The sequence below is a fragment of the Miniopterus natalensis genome, chromosome 20, assembly GCF_054644295.1.
Source record: "Miniopterus natalensis isolate mMinNat1 chromosome 20, mMinNat1.hap1, whole genome shotgun sequence".
Classification (NCBI taxonomy): domain Eukaryota; kingdom Metazoa; phylum Chordata; class Mammalia; order Chiroptera; family Miniopteridae; genus Miniopterus; species Miniopterus natalensis.
The window spans coordinates 15,715,052-15,730,385 of NC_142100.1; the positions used below are offsets into that span (position 1 = coordinate 15,715,052).

At 50.2% G+C, this 15,334-nt stretch overlaps 1 protein-coding gene across 3 annotated transcripts; it reads left to right on the forward strand.

Moving 5' to 3' along the window:
- Positions 1–4,658: 4,658 nt before the first annotated feature.
- On the forward strand, positions 4,659–14,939 carry LOC107526239 (SEC14-like protein 4). 3 transcript variants are annotated; one of them, XM_087828632.1, is made up of 12 exons: positions 4,659–4,727; positions 7,340–7,415; positions 8,688–8,731; positions 9,016–9,108; positions 9,208–9,396; positions 11,020–11,115; positions 11,419–11,479; positions 12,457–12,540; positions 13,068–13,174; positions 13,245–13,384; positions 13,475–13,644; positions 14,800–14,939. In XM_087828632.1, the coding sequence occupies exons 1-12, from the start codon at positions 4,674–4,676 to the stop codon at positions 14,937–14,939; spliced, it is 1,254 nt and encodes a 417-aa protein (XP_087684758.1). In that variant the 5' UTR covers positions 4,659–4,673. The 3 variants fall into 3 exon arrangements, with proteins under 3 accessions (XP_087684758.1, XP_087684757.1, XP_016054140.2); XM_087828631.1 differs by having other exon boundaries at positions 9,016–9,075; positions 11,020–11,120; positions 11,370–11,479; XM_016198654.2 differs by having other exon boundaries at positions 9,016–9,075.
- The last annotated feature ends 395 nt before the right edge of the window (positions 14,940–15,334 follow it).

The following is a 15,334-nucleotide window of genomic DNA, read 5'->3' on the forward strand; positions in this document are numbered from 1 at the left end:
GGATCATAGATGGCAATAACTAGGCAGTTCAGGAGGAGGAAGTAAAGGAAGTGTTCAAGTCAGAGGGAATAGCATGTGCAAAGGCCCTGTGATAGATCAGGAGCAGCAAAGGGAGACAGATAGCTCCATACACTGCCCTGCCCACTTGATGTTCTGTGGCTTGGGAATGCCAGTGACCTCCTGGATTTTGTAGGGAAAGAAATCTATCTGTGGCCCCAGATCCCTAACCCAGCTTTTCCCCTTGTGTGTCAGGTCTTTGGGAGTATTGGGTCAGGCTTCCCTTGGCCATCGCTCTCTCTCCCAGGCCCTTGTGAGAGCAGAGTATGGTGGGATGTGGCCATACCAGGCCTCATCTTTCCCTCATCTTTCACCTAGAATTGGGGGAGCCAAGGAAACCATCCCACAGCTGCCCTAGAGCCTAATCTCTACCTCCCAAGTCAGCCAGGTATGAGGCCACCTTTGCCCTGGACATCTGTGTCAGGCAGACACTCCCTCCCAATCCTTCCCCCCAGGGTAATCCAAGCTCACTCCTACATATTTGGAGGAGCATCCAGTGGCATCTGTCCAGCTAGATGTCCATAGGGTGGGACTGATTTAACCATAAAGTGGGGCAAAGCAGGCAGGGACTCCTGCAAAGCCTGATCTCACCCAAAAAATGAAGATGCCATTCACCCAACAGAGTTTCCTTCAGTTGGCAGATTACAGGTTTGAATTAGGACTGCAAGAAGGGCACTTGTGGCCATCAAGAGATGCCAGTAGTTTTCAGCGTATCTGGAAGGTGGGAGAGGCACTGCAGTGAGTGGGAAGTGTGAAATTAGTGTTACATGCCATGGCAACACCATCACTGAAGTCCAACTTCTCAGCCCACGAGTCATGAGGCAGTGAGGGTACAAGTCATCTTTTGGAAGGTGGGAGGAGATGGGCACTCCGTAGAAGAGAGGAGTCATCTGTCTCCCAAACCACTGGCACCCAGATGGTTAAAACAAAAGTCCTCCACATCCAGCAATAGCTATGTTGGAAAGACAGGGACTTGAGGGTGACCTGGAACCACGGGGCTGAGAGGACAGAAGAATATGGCATTGGTGAGCACTTGGCCCTGCACCAGCCTGCCTGAGTCCCAGTCCTGGCTTTGCTGCGGCTGGCTGTGAGACCTCAGGAGGCTCCTTAATTTCAGTTTCCTGGTTCATAAATAGGGGTAAAAATAGTGCTTACTTCAGAACGTGTCTGGAAGATTAAATGAGCTAACACTGCACTGTCCCATAAGCCCAAGACTGAGTGACTTCAACAATAAAATGTGTTCTCTGATCTTGGACTTCTCAGAAGGTGCCAAGAGGCTTGGTTCCTTCCAAGGGCTGTGATGAATATGTTCACGCCTTTCCCCTAGCTTCTGATGGATTGCTGGCAACCTTTGGCTTCCTTGGTTTGTAGAAGCATCACCCCAATTCCTGCCTTCATCTGCACATGGCATTCACCCTGTGTGCACGTCTGTGTCCAAATTTCCCCTTTTCATAAGGACGCCAGTCATATTGGATTAAGGGCCCACCTTACTCCACTATGACCTCATCTTAACTAATTTCATCTGCAATGACTCTGTTTTCAAGGAAGGTCACATTCTTAGGTACTGGGGATTAGGACTTCAACATAGGAATTTTTTGTGGGAGGAACCCAGTTCAACCCATAACACCACATGTGACTGTTTGAGCATTTGAAGTGTGGCTAGTGAGAATTGAAATGTGCTACTATGTTAAATGCACACTGAAAGGTGGATTTCAAAGACTGGAGTTCGAAGGCTTGGTACAAAAAAAAAAGCAAGATATCTTATTATTAATCATAAATTTATCGTATTTGTTAGTGATATTGATTATATTGAAGTGACAATATTTTGACTATATTATGTTAAATAAAGTATATTATTAAATAAAGTATATTATTAAAATTAAAATTTTTAAATGTAGATTTAAAATTTAAAGAGAATTTAAAGTTATTTAAAGTTATGTGTGAAAATTAGCGAACAAACAAAATTAAAACAGATTCATAGATACAGAGAACAGACTGATAGTTTACAGAGAGGAGGGGGGTTGGTAGACTGGGAGTAAAAGGTAAAGGGATTAAGAGGTAAAAATTGGCGGTTGCAAAATAGCCATGGAGATGTGAATAAAGTACAGTGCAAGGAATATAATCAGTGTTGTAAGAACTATGTATGAGGCCAAGTGGGTACTGGAAATATCGGGGGAACACTTTGTAGAGTATATGATTTTCAACCCCTATGCTCTACACCTGGAACTAATACAAAATAATATTGAGTGTGAACTGTAGTTGGATAAAATTTAAAAAAATAATAAAGTTACCCATGTGGCTCCCGTTACCTGAGCTAATATTTACAAAGCCCTTAGGACAGGTTCTGGCCCATAGAAGACACCTGTAAATGCTGGTTAAATAAAGACTTCTCTTTGGAGGCGACTTGCTACCTGTGGCATTTCAAAAATATGACTTCCTACCCCTCAGAGACTGGGGAAAGTTGTGGACAATTTTTTTTCCCTGTCTGGCCCTTCTTTAATAAGTCAACTTTGTTTTACATTCCAAAAGCTTATGGCATATATAGTATGATCCTATTTTTTTCCAAATTATTTTGTGTGTTTTTTTAATGTTTTTTTAAAAATTGATTTCAGAGAGAGGGAGAGGGAGAGAAAGATAGAAATATCAATGATGAGAGAGAGTCACTGATCTGCTGCCCCCCCCCCCCCCCCCAGGGACCGAGCTCAAAACCGGGGCATGTGCCCTGACCAGGAATTGAACTGTGACCTCCTGGTTCATGGTTAACGCTCAACCCACTGAGCCACACCAGCCAGGCTATTTTGTGGTATTTTTTTCCATGTTGTTTTAAACTCTTCCTCAACCTCATTAAGCACCGTGATTTCCTGAAAAATTGTTTCCAATTTTCCTATTAACAATGCACAAACAACTTTAAGAGGAAAATATTTCCCGTTCGTTGGACTATTATTAGGCAAAGTGGTAAGCTATCGAAGGATCCTGACGGTATTGTCAAATAGTTTTCCAGGAAAGCTGAACCAATGTCTGAATCTCCATTTCACCAACTTCTAACTAACTTTACTATTATTACTTTAGAAAGGTTTTGCGTGTGTGTTGTTTCTTTTGTTTTATTGCTGATTTGGTGAAGGAAAAAAGCACCTAGTTATTTGCACGCACATTTCTTTGGTGACACCCGGAGGCTGAGCATTTATTCACTTGTTTGCATCCCCTCTTCTGATAATTGGTGTTTTGAGTCTTTTGTCCATTTCTTAGTGCTTTACTGTTTTTCTCATCAATTTGCATGCATTCTTTATAAAGGTATCAATTTTTGTACATTTGATGTTTCCCAAATTCACATCAGCAACTACCGCCCTTAATGCCTTAATTCTGTTTCTTGTTTAACAGATTTTTGTATTTTTATATAATCAAAAGAAACAGGTAAAATTAATTTTAGCAATATATCTTATTAACACAATATATCCACAGATATCATTTCAACATGTAATCAGTATAAGATATTAATGAAATATTTAAATTTTTTGATACGAGGTCTTTGAAATTTGATGTGTAGTTTACACTTACAGTACATCTCCATTTTCACTAGTGACAAGCCACATTCCCTAAGCTCAACTGCCACATATGGCTTGTGGCCACCAGATTGGTCAACGAAAGCCTAAGACTTGGTTTGACCCAAGGGAGGGCAGAGGGCAAAGGTTCTGGTGGCCTCTGCCCTCCAGATTTCCCTCCCCCTTTACCTTCACCTTCCACCTGCTCTGCTCTCTGGAAAATTTCTGCCCAGCCAACTTGAATTTTCTCACCTCCCCGTGTGACCTTTTCCTGACTCTCAGGTGGCATCCTGTACACCTGCGACAGCCGCCTACTACCCTTTGGCCTCCCCACCACTCTATAATCCCACCCCAGGCGTCCATCTGCCCACAGCCACCCACTCCCCACCTTCGGGTTGTGGATCCTACCCAGGAGTTCACAGGGAGGCCATGCCCTGATCTCCACCCCTGCAGCTCGCTGCTCTGGCCACGGCCTCAGGAGTAGTGAGTATGAAACAATACTCCCGCCAGCCAACGCTGGGCGTGCAATGGCAGGCAAACCCCGGCCGATCATCTTATCTAACCCTCCAGACCATCTTGAAGGCTGGAACCATTTGGCACACGAGCGCTCTCCTATCAGCTGGTGAACACTGGCAGGCACAGCCTGTGCTCAAGGTCAAGGGGAGGGGGCTGGGGATCCCTTGGGAAGAAAGGGCCGCCTAAGAAGTTTGAACGAAGTTTATAGAAAGTTCCCCCATTTTGCTGGAAGGGGATCTTGGTGTTCCCTGGAACTTGCTCCAGTGTCCTTTAGGCCCTCCCCCTGCACTGCCCTGTGGGAACCTGTGGGAGCCCCTGGGATGAGGCCTGGAGGTGGGGGGCGCCTCCTGCCCGGGACGGACGTCGGCTCTGGGATCCCTCTGGGGCGCGTCACCTCCTTGCCCCGGATAGGGTGCGTCTTGGTGACTGAATGTGGCAAAAATCCCAGAGAGGAGGAGAAGCCAGAGGCGGGACGGGCGGGGCGGGACCAGCACCTGACCTGCGGGGCCAAACCAGGCTCCGGGAGCACCGCCAGCAGCGACACCGCGCCCCGCGGACACCATGAGCGGCCGAGTCGGGGACCTGAGCCCCCAGCAGCAGGAGGCCCTGGCCAGGGTGAGGTTCTCCGAGGGCCGAGGGGCCTGGGGAGGGGCCGAGCAGCCCGCCTGACCCTGCCACTTGGGCTGGAGCCCCGATTGTCCTGGGGGAGAGGGGACCCTGCAGAGCGCCTCTGTGCAGCCCCTGGTGCCCATGCCCAGTCACTCAGGCAGCTGTGCACAGGACGCGGGACAGGGGCCCTTCTCTGGGCGACACCGGGGGCCCAATCCAGCCTCCCACTCCTGCTCCCTCCTGGCCGCAGAGCCACGGCTCCGGTTCCAGGGCGGAGGGCGGAGGGCGGAGGGCGATGGTGGCTCCCTCCTGCTTCTGCGCAGCCTATGGCGAACAGACTCCCAGGTCTCCCGCCCAGATTGCAACATTTGTTTGGATTCTCTTTGCGGCTTTCTGAATCCCCAGGGCCTAAGCTGTGTGGCAATTGTCAGTGTTTTCATGAAAGGGGAATGGGGGAGTTTTGGGTGATTTCAAGGCAGCCTGGTAGGCCACAGCTGGGAGCGTCATGGCCATGGGAAGGGGAGCATATCCAAGTGGCCAGGGGCTGGAAACTGTGGCTTCAGGTTGAGGGAAAGGGGTGGGTCACAACCCTGGCTTCCACTTTGGGCCTGTGAGGGGGCAGGTTCAGGCTTGTGGAGATGATTTCTGTTGAGGCTTCTACCCTCAGGAGGACCTGGGGGGTCCTCCAGAGAGGAATGAGGACCTCTGGTGAAGGAGGGGCTCCTGAGTGAATTCCTAGTAAAAGAGAGGTTGGTCCCAGGTGAATGATGGGGTCCCTGGGTGAATCCCCAGGTATTAAAGGAGGAGGTTCCAGAAACAGAGAGTCTCAGATGAAGGAATGAGGGTCCCCTGGTGAGCCTTCTCCCTTCCCCTTTGGCAGTGACCTTGGAGAAGCCTCAGACACTAGGCTTCTAGGAGGGACTGGACACCTGGCCTTTGGGGGTGAATTATGATGGTGATGCCTGTTTGGCAAAAAGCTTTAAACAATGTAAAAATAATTTATTCTTATTTTTACCATTATTTAAAAGAAATGGATGCTATTTTTAAAATTAGGGGAAAAGAGAAAAGTAGAAAGAAGGGGGAGAAGCCACCCATGGTCACAGAGTTCTAGACAACCACGCTAGGGGCATTTCCTTCTAGCTTTTTCCTAAACCTCATTTTGACCACCTGAAGTCCCACTGCCAGATGCTACTTTCTCCACTTGGCATCATCATTAGTTTTTTGGGGTTTTTTCTCCACGTTGCTCCAGATCCTTCTGAGCACCTGCTTAGTGTCTTTCTCTTTTATTCGACATGAGTTCCAAAGGTAGAGTGGCCTTGAGGTTGGAAGACGTGAACTCCTTCTGACCTTGCAGCTTCCTTACTCTGTCCCTGGGGAAGACTCCCTCCCCCTCTTCTACCCCGGCCTCAGTCTCCTCATCTGCAAAGCAGGGATGCGACCTTGCTTCTGCCTCAGGGCACATCCTGAGGTTCAAAGGAGGGAATCTGGTCTTCTGGAGGGGCCAAGGCGCACAGAGTTATTGCTTTTAAGGTAGCATTGCTCCCTTCCCTGAAGAAACTTCCTCCAGAGCCCAGAGGCTATAGCTGTTCAGTGTGCAAGAGGCTCGTTTCCAGGTGCCTGTCCCAACTGGGGATTATTACAGCAGATGCTGTTGCTCCTGTTATTAACAACGGAGATATTGAAGCTGATGGTTCATTTTAAATTATGGGAACAATGCATGAATACATTCTTATTTTAGAGATCATCCATAAAGCTAAATTAAGATGGTTTGGTGGATGGTCATCAAGAATTTCCTATGGGTCTGCTGGCATCTGTTTTGAATCCCAAATTCTTAGTCACAGGTTTCCCTGCACACCCAGCCCTCCAGGCCTTGTCTTCAGCTCACTTCATCCTCATGGAACTGGGGTCTCCTCTCTGTCTCACACTTGAGCCTCAGTTCCAAACCCAAATTCCCAGCGACTTCCCCAAATTCTGCCAGTAAGAAAAGGCATCCCCCACCAGTCAGCCACCCTCCTTTCCCCCAGCCCTGATGGTGCCCAGATGAGGCAGCCCTGGCTCCTCTTTCAGTCCCTCTCTGCGGACCTTTGCCCAGGGTTGTTTTCACAAAGACTCCATGGGCTAAGTGACCACATTTATGTGGCACTTGCTGTGAGCCTGGCCTGATGCTGTGCTTTACCTGTACAAACTCTTTTGATTGGCACAAATCTATCATTATCCCCACTTCACAGATGAGGAAACTGGGGCTCAGAGAGGTTAAGTAACTTGCTTCCAAATCTGAACCTTCAAGATGAGATACCAGAAGCAATGTTGCTAAAATGTCCTGGTTGGCCTGCATCAAATTCACCAGGGATCTTTGCAAAAATAGGGATGTCAGGGCCCCACCTCAGACTTATAGAATGAGGGTCTTGGGGGGCAGAGATCCCCCAAAGTTTGAGAAGGACACAACTCTTCCTGCCATGGTGGGCTGGAGTGGTGGGTGTGCTCCATTCCCAGGTAGCTGCTAACTGTGCAGCCCCTGGGCAGGGCTGACTGGCTGACTGAGGGTGAGAAGGGTCGGAGATGGGGTTGAGGGCCCCAGGGGTAATGGGAGCCCCTCTGACAATCATATCGCCTCTCAGTTCCGGGACAACCTCCAGGACCTGCTGCCCACCATGCCCAATGCTGATGACCGGTTCCTCCTGCGCTGGCTGCGAGGTGAGGCTGGCGGGATCGGAGGGTCTCAGGAAAGGGTGTGAGAGACTTTGGGAAAGAACATGGGCTCTGGAATCAGCCTACTTTGGGCTAGAATCTGAGCTCCCCTTCAGATTGGCATGGCACAAAAAACCCCCACTGAGCCTCAGTTTCTTCATCTGCAAATTTGGGATGAGCCACCTCCCCACTGGTTGTTGTGAGTATTAAATGAGAGGGTGTAAAGCCTGGCACCAGGTGGGCACAAGGTTGAGGTAAGGTTAGAGTTAACACCTGAGATGTTCTCAGGATGACAGGCTTGGCCAGGCCTTGAGTCAGCTATTGCTGAACATGGTCTTCAGGACCTGCTTTTGCATCTACCTCCAGTTCCTTGAAGACAAGGCTATGCTGTCCCCTTAGAGAATCTGACACGAAGCAGATGCCCAGCAAACACTACAGGAAGTGGATGTAATTAAAGGTGGAGGAGTTTCTTCTAAGAATTGCTGAAACAGTGTAAAATGATTATAATAACAGAAACCACTCCAGGGCTTAGGGAAAAATTTATTTCAACTCAGCACACCCCATGGAATGGATTTTGAACTTGTTAAGACAGAGCTGGTGGCCTTGGTGGGTTTTTTCTGGAGGTGGTTTATGATCAGGGCAAAGAAAGCTGGTAGCATCTTAGGCCCCTTCCATTTGAAAATCTCCGACCCTAGATCTTATCGAAGGCTCATCACAGGACAAATTCCTCAATGAACCAGTGATCTCAGAGAGCAACAGTCATGGCCTTTCTAAAATAGAGCAAGCATTATGTTTTAAATTAAAGTGCATTTATGTCTTCAAAATAAGTAACCACAACAATATCTACAATTTATTGAGAACTGTGAACCAGGTAATGTGCCAAGCATTTTGTCTCATGTCGTCCTTTGAATAACTTTAAAAAAGATGTTATTCCCACCCTAGTTGGTTTGGCTCAGAGGTTAGAGCATCAGCCTGCAGACTGAAGGGCCTTGGGTTACATGCAGTTGCAGGCTCGATCCCTGACCCTGGTGCGGGAGACAGCCAATCGATGTGTCTCTCACATCGATGTTTCTCTCTTTCTCTCTCCCTTCCACTCTCTCTGAAAAGCGGTGGAAAAAATATCCTCGGATGAAGATTAAAATACATCAATCAATCAGCCAATCAATAGATATTATTCCCATTCAATGGATTAAAAAACTAATTTCCTCGTGAGTTTTCAGAGAATAGCTTGTTCCAAATCCAGCCTCAAGCCTCCTCTTATTTTGACTCTTCTTGCAGCTCAGAACTTTAACCTGCAGAATTCCGAGGACATGCTCCGGAAGGTGAAGCCCCATTCTCATGAGCTTGCTGCCTCCCACACACTGTACCCCAGGGATTAGCAACAAAGGGTGGGGACTCTTGCCCTGTTCCGTTGTCATGTTTCTTCTTCCTTCCTCCTCGGATCCCTTTCTGCATCAGACCCACGTCCCCCGCACCCCTCCTCCTGGTGTCCCCATCCCCAGTTCAATGTTGGTAGACCCTGGGGATGCTTTGGCAGGATCATGGTAGCTGCAGGCAGAGGGACCTTTGGGGCGGGCAGTCTTCAGGTCCTGTCATGTGTCCCCAGCACATGGAGTTCCGGAAGCAACAGGACCTGGACAACATCCTCACATGGCAGCCCTCAGAGGTGAGCCTCACACAGCATTCCCCAGGCCACCTAGTAACCCCCACCTCACTCCCTGCCCCCAACCTTGTCCAGCCACCTGATGGAGCAGGGACATGGCCTGGCGGGCTGGTTTGAGTCAGGACCTTTTCCCAGGTGGTCAAGCTGTACGACTCGGGCGGTCTGTGTGGCTACGACTATGAAGGCTGCCCCGTGTGGTTCGACATCATCGGGACACTTGACCCCAAGGGTCTCCTCCTATCAGCCTCCAAGCAGGAGCTGATCCGGAAACGCATCAAGGCCTATGAGCTGCTTTTGCAGGAGTGTGAGCTGCAGAGTCAGAAGGTGAGTGACCAAGGAGTGCTGGGGGGTGGGGTGCGAGGAAGGGGTATGTCTAAAAGGTGGCACCAGGACCAGGAAGGGGGGGCACCCTGCCCTTGCTTCCCCCCCAGCCTTCAGGCCTCCAGGCTGAGGTGAAACGTGGCTTCTCCTGCAGTCATCCATCCACAAGCATCTAATACGTGCTCTCTGCTAGCACGAGCCAAAGGTCACCAAAGCCTTTTCTCCCTCTCCTCTGACCTTAAATGAGATGCTGACCTTGGGTGCAGTGAATGCCCTCCTTCTGCTCCCCAGGAATGCTGGGAAGTTTTCTTATGGAAAAGATGTCCTGTGATTGCAAATTGCATAACTATAATCACCTGATGGGGGACCATTGCTTTGGATGTCCCTGAGAGCAGTGACCCTGGAAATTAGACACAACCCTTGTGGGTCTCTAGAAGCTACTGTGGAGTTGCTTCAAAAAATATTGAGTGCTGTGGGACATGGGGCTTCTAAGCCAAGAAGGACCCCCACACACCTTTGCAGGTCTTCTTGCCCTCGACTCTGTTTCCTGGCCTGTAGGCTTCAGAGTGAATCTAATGCCTTGTTGGCTTTTTTTTTTTTTAAATATATCTTTATTGATTTCAGAGAGAAGAGAGAGAGAGATAGAAACATCAATGATGAGAGAGTCATTGACCGGCTGCAGCCCGCAACCCGGGCATGTGCCCTGACCGGGAATCGAACGCTGATCGCCTGGATCCTAGGCCGATGCTTAACCTCTGAGCCACACCCGGCCGGGCTGCCTTGTTGGCTTTTTGAGTCTAAGTGTCTAATGAGCCTAAGAAGAAGACCCCCAGGGGGAGTTGTCATATCACTGTGGAATGATTTGGCAAATGGCTGACTTCAAATGACGTGGACAGGGCCTGTGTCTCCAGCAGCTGGCACAGTGCTGGACACCAAAGGCCTCCACAGAGATCTGTGGCAATCGTGAGAGAATTTCAAAGCACTATATTTAGTGCCTGGTTTGAATAGATGTGTGCTTCTCAAGTAAGATGGCTGATGTCTAAGGGTCAAAACAGTGTCTTCCATGGTATGGCTATCTCAACTGGAGCCTATGATTATGGTGATGACGATACTGCTAACAATATCTGTTAACATTTACCAGGGACCAGCCATGTGCCAGGCACTGGGCTCATTGAGTACTCCCAGCAACTCTATCAGAGCCTGGAATTATCCCCATTTTACAGAGAGAAAAAAATAAGGCTCAGGGGGGTTAAAAACCCACCCAAGGCCACACAGCCTGCCAATAGCGTAGTTCCGGCTTGGACACAGTTGTGGGACTGCAGACACTGGCCAGTGTAGCATACTTTTGTATCTAAAGACGCCTAGTGAGTAAGGAACGATGATATTAATTCCACAGTTAACTAATTCCAGGCAATAGTGTTGAATAAATAGTGTGATAGGGCCACTGTGCCAGGGCTTAAATGCAGCATCTTCTCCAACCCTAGATAAGTTCATCTGCTTGGAAAACACTGTGGGGAGCCAGGGGTAGGGGTGGCAGGAAGGTAGGAGCTGTGCCCAGGTCTCTCTGGCCAGTATCTCCCAGCTGGGACTGTTGTCTGACCTATATACTTGCTCTGTCCCATGCAGCTGGGCAGGAAGATTGAGACAGTGCTGATGGTGTTTGACTTGGAGGGGCTGAGCCTGAAACACCTGTGGAAGCCAGCAGTGGAGGTCTACCAGCAGGTAAGGTAAGCAGCTGGCTCAAGCTCAATAGGGAGCCACTGCCCACAGCAGCTTCAGTCCATGGAGGAGGGGAACGCCCTCCAGGGGTCCCCTGGACCAGTCAGTGATGCTGGCCTGGGGTACCTCCTGCAAGGAGAAAGCAGAGCAGGAGTAACACAGAGGATAGAGTATGTGCTCAAGGGAAGACAGGGTGGGCCAGGGAGTAGGGGGATGGGGGCTCTTGTCTCAGCTGCCTCAGAGGCCACCAAATCCAGGCAGGAATGGTGGAGCGTGGCCTCAACCAGATTCTTCTTGACTTCACAGTTTTTTGCCATCATGGAAGCAAATTATCCTGAGACACTGAAGAATTTAATTATTGTTCGAGGTGAGGATTAATTGGGCAGTGGGGGAGGGTGGGGAATGGGGGATGGGCAGTGGGTAAGCCACAGAGTTCAGGGCTTCTCAAACCATCCATTGTGATGATGGGTTTTTGTTTTGTTTTGTTTTTTGTTTTTTTGGGGGTGTGTGTGTGTGTGTTTAGCTCAGTCCTTCACAGACTGATACTTTTAGGATATACAAAAGCCTGTGCAGCAATGTCAAATAAGTCATAAGTTTCTAAATGTTTGCTGTTATTTTCTTTACTTATCTGGGTGTGGACTGGTAACCGATGGTCCATGGATCACACAGATTGGTGGGCACACTTTGGGTGGGAATTGTCCTGTCTGTGGCAACTGTATAGTGGGGGGGGGGGGGGCCTGTATGTGCTCTGGGTCAGATGATCTGGCTTCCAATCTAGCTAGCTCTGTGACTTTGAGCAAGTCTGTTGAAACTCATGAGCCTCAGTTTTCCCATTTTGTAAAATGGTGATGCAATGGCACCTTCCCCATAAGATAGTTGTGAGGTTAAATGGGACAGTCTGTGGAGAAGGCGTAGTACAGAGCCTGACCCACAGAAAGGTCCCAGTAAGTGTGAGTGAGTCAGGTGGGCCATGAGGTCTAATGCAGATGCCCCACCTACTTGCACCCAAGAGGATTCCAAGGCAACCTGGGAAAACCCTGAGAGTGAAAAGGAGAGGCACCACTGGGGAATCAACACTGCCAAAGCCCTACAGCTGAACAGGGAAGACAACCATTTATTGAGATCCAGGCATTGTGCCAAGTGTTATGCATACACTGTTAAATTGAATCTCCATTTTATAGTTATCGTTTATAGCACTAAGACTCAGAGAGGGTGAGTAACAAGCTGAAGGTCACACAGAATTTAAATCTGTCTAATTCCTATCCAGCCCATGCCCATGAGTGTGACTTTATATATCCGAGTCCTCTCTGGTTCAGTTTCCCAAGGGAGTTGCATGTGTTTCAGCCCCCAAGCTGTTCCCTGTGGCCTTCAACTTGGTCAAGTCGTTCATGAGTGAGGAGACTCGAAGGAAGATAGTGATTCTGGGAGGTGAGTGATATGGCCCCTGGGCTGTGCCCATCTCCCTCTCTGCCCAGGAAGCAGAGGTCAGTGCTACAGGACCCGTTTCTCCCTGGCTCTTTTTCTTTTTCTTTTTTTTTTTTTTTAAACATATCTTTATTGATTTCAGAGAGAGGAAAGGAGGGGAAGAGAGAGAAAAAAAACCATCAATGATGAGAGAGTCATTGATCAGCTGCCTAGCCCGCAACCCGGGCATGTGCCCTGACCGGGAATCGAACCCCGATCTCCTGGATCCGAGGTCGATGCTCAGCCTAGCCGGGCTGGCTCATTTTCTTTACCCAGGCATTGATCTTGGCCTAACTCCATCGGCATTTGCACACTCAGATAAGGCTTTGGGCCCTAGGCCTCAACCTGGGTGGCTACGTAAAGCTTTTGGGTGCTCTCCTGAGTAGGGGAGCAAGCCAAGGACATGGCAGGTCCCTTCCCAGGGCTTGGTCTCCTCTGCCTTCTATCAAGCCTCCCTGAGCCCCCACAGAGCCCCCCTCTTGCTCCCACAGGCAACTGGAAGCAGGAGCTGCCAAAGTTCATCAGCCCTGACCAGCTACCTGTGGAGTTTGGGGGGACCATGACTGACCCCGATGGCAACCCTAAGTGCCTGACCAAGGTACAGGGTGTCCAGAGGATGGGGAGGGAGGAGTAATGGTTGCGGTCCCCTCACCTACGCTCACCCACAGATCAGCTATGGAGGCGAGGTGCCCAAGAGCTACTACCTACACAACCAGGTGAAGGTGCAGTATGAACACACGGTGACTGTGGGCCGAGGCTCCTCTCAGCAGGTGGAGCTCGAGATCCTGTTTCCCGGCTGTGTGCTCAGGTAGGGGCGGTGGCCACTCACACCTGGGCACAGCTGGGAGGAGCCTGGAGCCGGAGCAGGTGGTCATCAGTGGGGCCCTGTCCCTTGCAGGTGGCAGTTTGAATCACATGGAGCAGACATCGGTTTCGGAGTTTTCCTGAAGACCAAGAAGGGAGAGCATCAGCGGGTAGGGGAGATGACAGAGGTGCTGCCCAGCGAGCGCTACAATGCCCACCTGGTGCCCGAGGACGGGAGCCTCACCTGTCTCAAGGCCGGCGTCTGTAAGAACTGTAGGGTTCACTAAAGTTTTCTCCCTCCTGGCAAAGAGATGAGCTGACATGTGTGGCCAGTCTGACTTCTCTCGTTGCCTTCTACTTGCAGCTCTCGGGGAGGGTGCGGGGGTCTGTGCAAGCCCCTAGATCCCATGGGTGCCAGGGGAATTGGCTCAGGGTGCTGGATCTGATAAGGGGCTGTAGGTGTGGGCACAAGGGCAGAGGTGCATTGTAGAGAGTGGGATTCACAGCCTGGGGCTGTGGACTCAGCTCCTGGGAAGCCTCCACTGGGCTGGAAAGGCTGAGACAGGTAAGTAAGTAGTGTGAGATTAGCTTCAGGGGTCCTAAACTGCCCAGGTGTGTGGACCACCCACTCTGGGCATCCTGAAGAGATGATTCTTCCAGGGGTTTATCCTTTCTTCCCAGGCTGCCCAGGCCAGTTGCAGTTTGGTCAGTTTTATCAGAAACAGGGCTGCCCAGGGACACCACAGACCTCCCACCTCTGTTGGGATCGGAGCTAGGAGAAGGGGCACCCAATCTTGGTTTCCTTTGGAGAAGGGAAATGACTTTGCTAATGCCTTAGTTAATCCAAACCTAGTTTCTCTTTGTGGACAGGGAGAGTTAGGAGAGTGGAAACAGAAACCGATGGCTCATTATGTCCCAGAGTCCACATTGGCCTTTGGCATTGAAGGACATGCCCTCTATGAAAGGCACGACCAAAAAGTGGCTTATGGAGCTCATCCCTCTCTTCTGGGGAGAGCAGGGCTTCTCTGGGTTGGAGCATTGGGATAAGGGAATCTCAGTCCCTCCCCTCTCTTGCTCCATAATTGTCAGAAAGCCTTATTAACCTCTCTGAGCCTCAGTTTCCTCATTCATACAATGCAGACGATGGTACCTTCCACGGGGCTGCTTGGAGGATTCAGGGAGCTGTGAGCACTGACTAATGCTTTGTACCTGGAAAGGGCTGATGCATGCTGGTGGCCGTTACTAATTCTTTAATGAGCACAAGCATCATCCAGAGATGGTCCCGAGCAATGGGCTGGGGGCTGCGCAGTGGCCGACCCTCCAGCCTCACCCACAGTCCTGGGCAGCCAGGTTTCCAAGGGTACCAGGTATGCAGATGGGTCAAGCTTGAGTTGCCTGATTACTTCTCCATCCTTGCAGACGTCCTGCGCTTCGACAACACCTACAGCCTGATGCACACCAAGAAGGTCAGCTACACTGTGGAGGTGCTGCTCCCTGACACTGCCTCCCAGGAGAAAATTCAGGGTCTTGAGGCGACAAGACCGTCCCCAACACAATGAAGATCCTAACCTCTGTGCCTGTGCTCTCTAACCCCCTTAGCACCCCACTCCCTGTCCCCTGCCCTCCCAGGCAGGGTGGTGCTGGAGATGACCATAGAGAGTACTCACCACACATCGCCATCTCAGCTCCTCATGGGCCCACCTGCCACAGTGGCCAAGCAGGAAGGGGACACCCAGTGCATAGGCCATCCGGAGGATTCAGACGAGCATCTTTTCCCCTGTTCACAAAGAATGAGAATGAGAACCCCGAAGATGAACCAGCATCCACTGAGGAAGGCTCCTGCCTGCAGAAGCTGCCCCGAGTCCCTCCTGACAAGGTCCACCTGTCCCAGGACTCACCCAAGCCCGGCTTCCAGGCTTGAGGGCTTGAGCCCTAGGCCTTTGCAGGGAGCACA

Bases quoted from the DNA above. Each gene is read 5' to 3' on its own strand.
- LOC107526239 (XM_087828631.1), top strand. From the start codon at position 4,674: ATGAGCGGCCGAGTCGGGGACCTGAGCCCCCAGCAGCAGGAGGCCCTG. The intron at 12,541-13,067 runs GTGAGTGATATG...TTGCTCCCACAG, and splicing joins GAAGATAGTGATTCTGGGAG to GCAACTGGAAGCAGGAGCTG. The intron at 13,175-13,244 runs GTACAGGGTGTC...GCTCACCCACAG, and splicing joins ACCCTAAGTGCCTGACCAAG to ATCAGCTATGGAGGCGAGGT.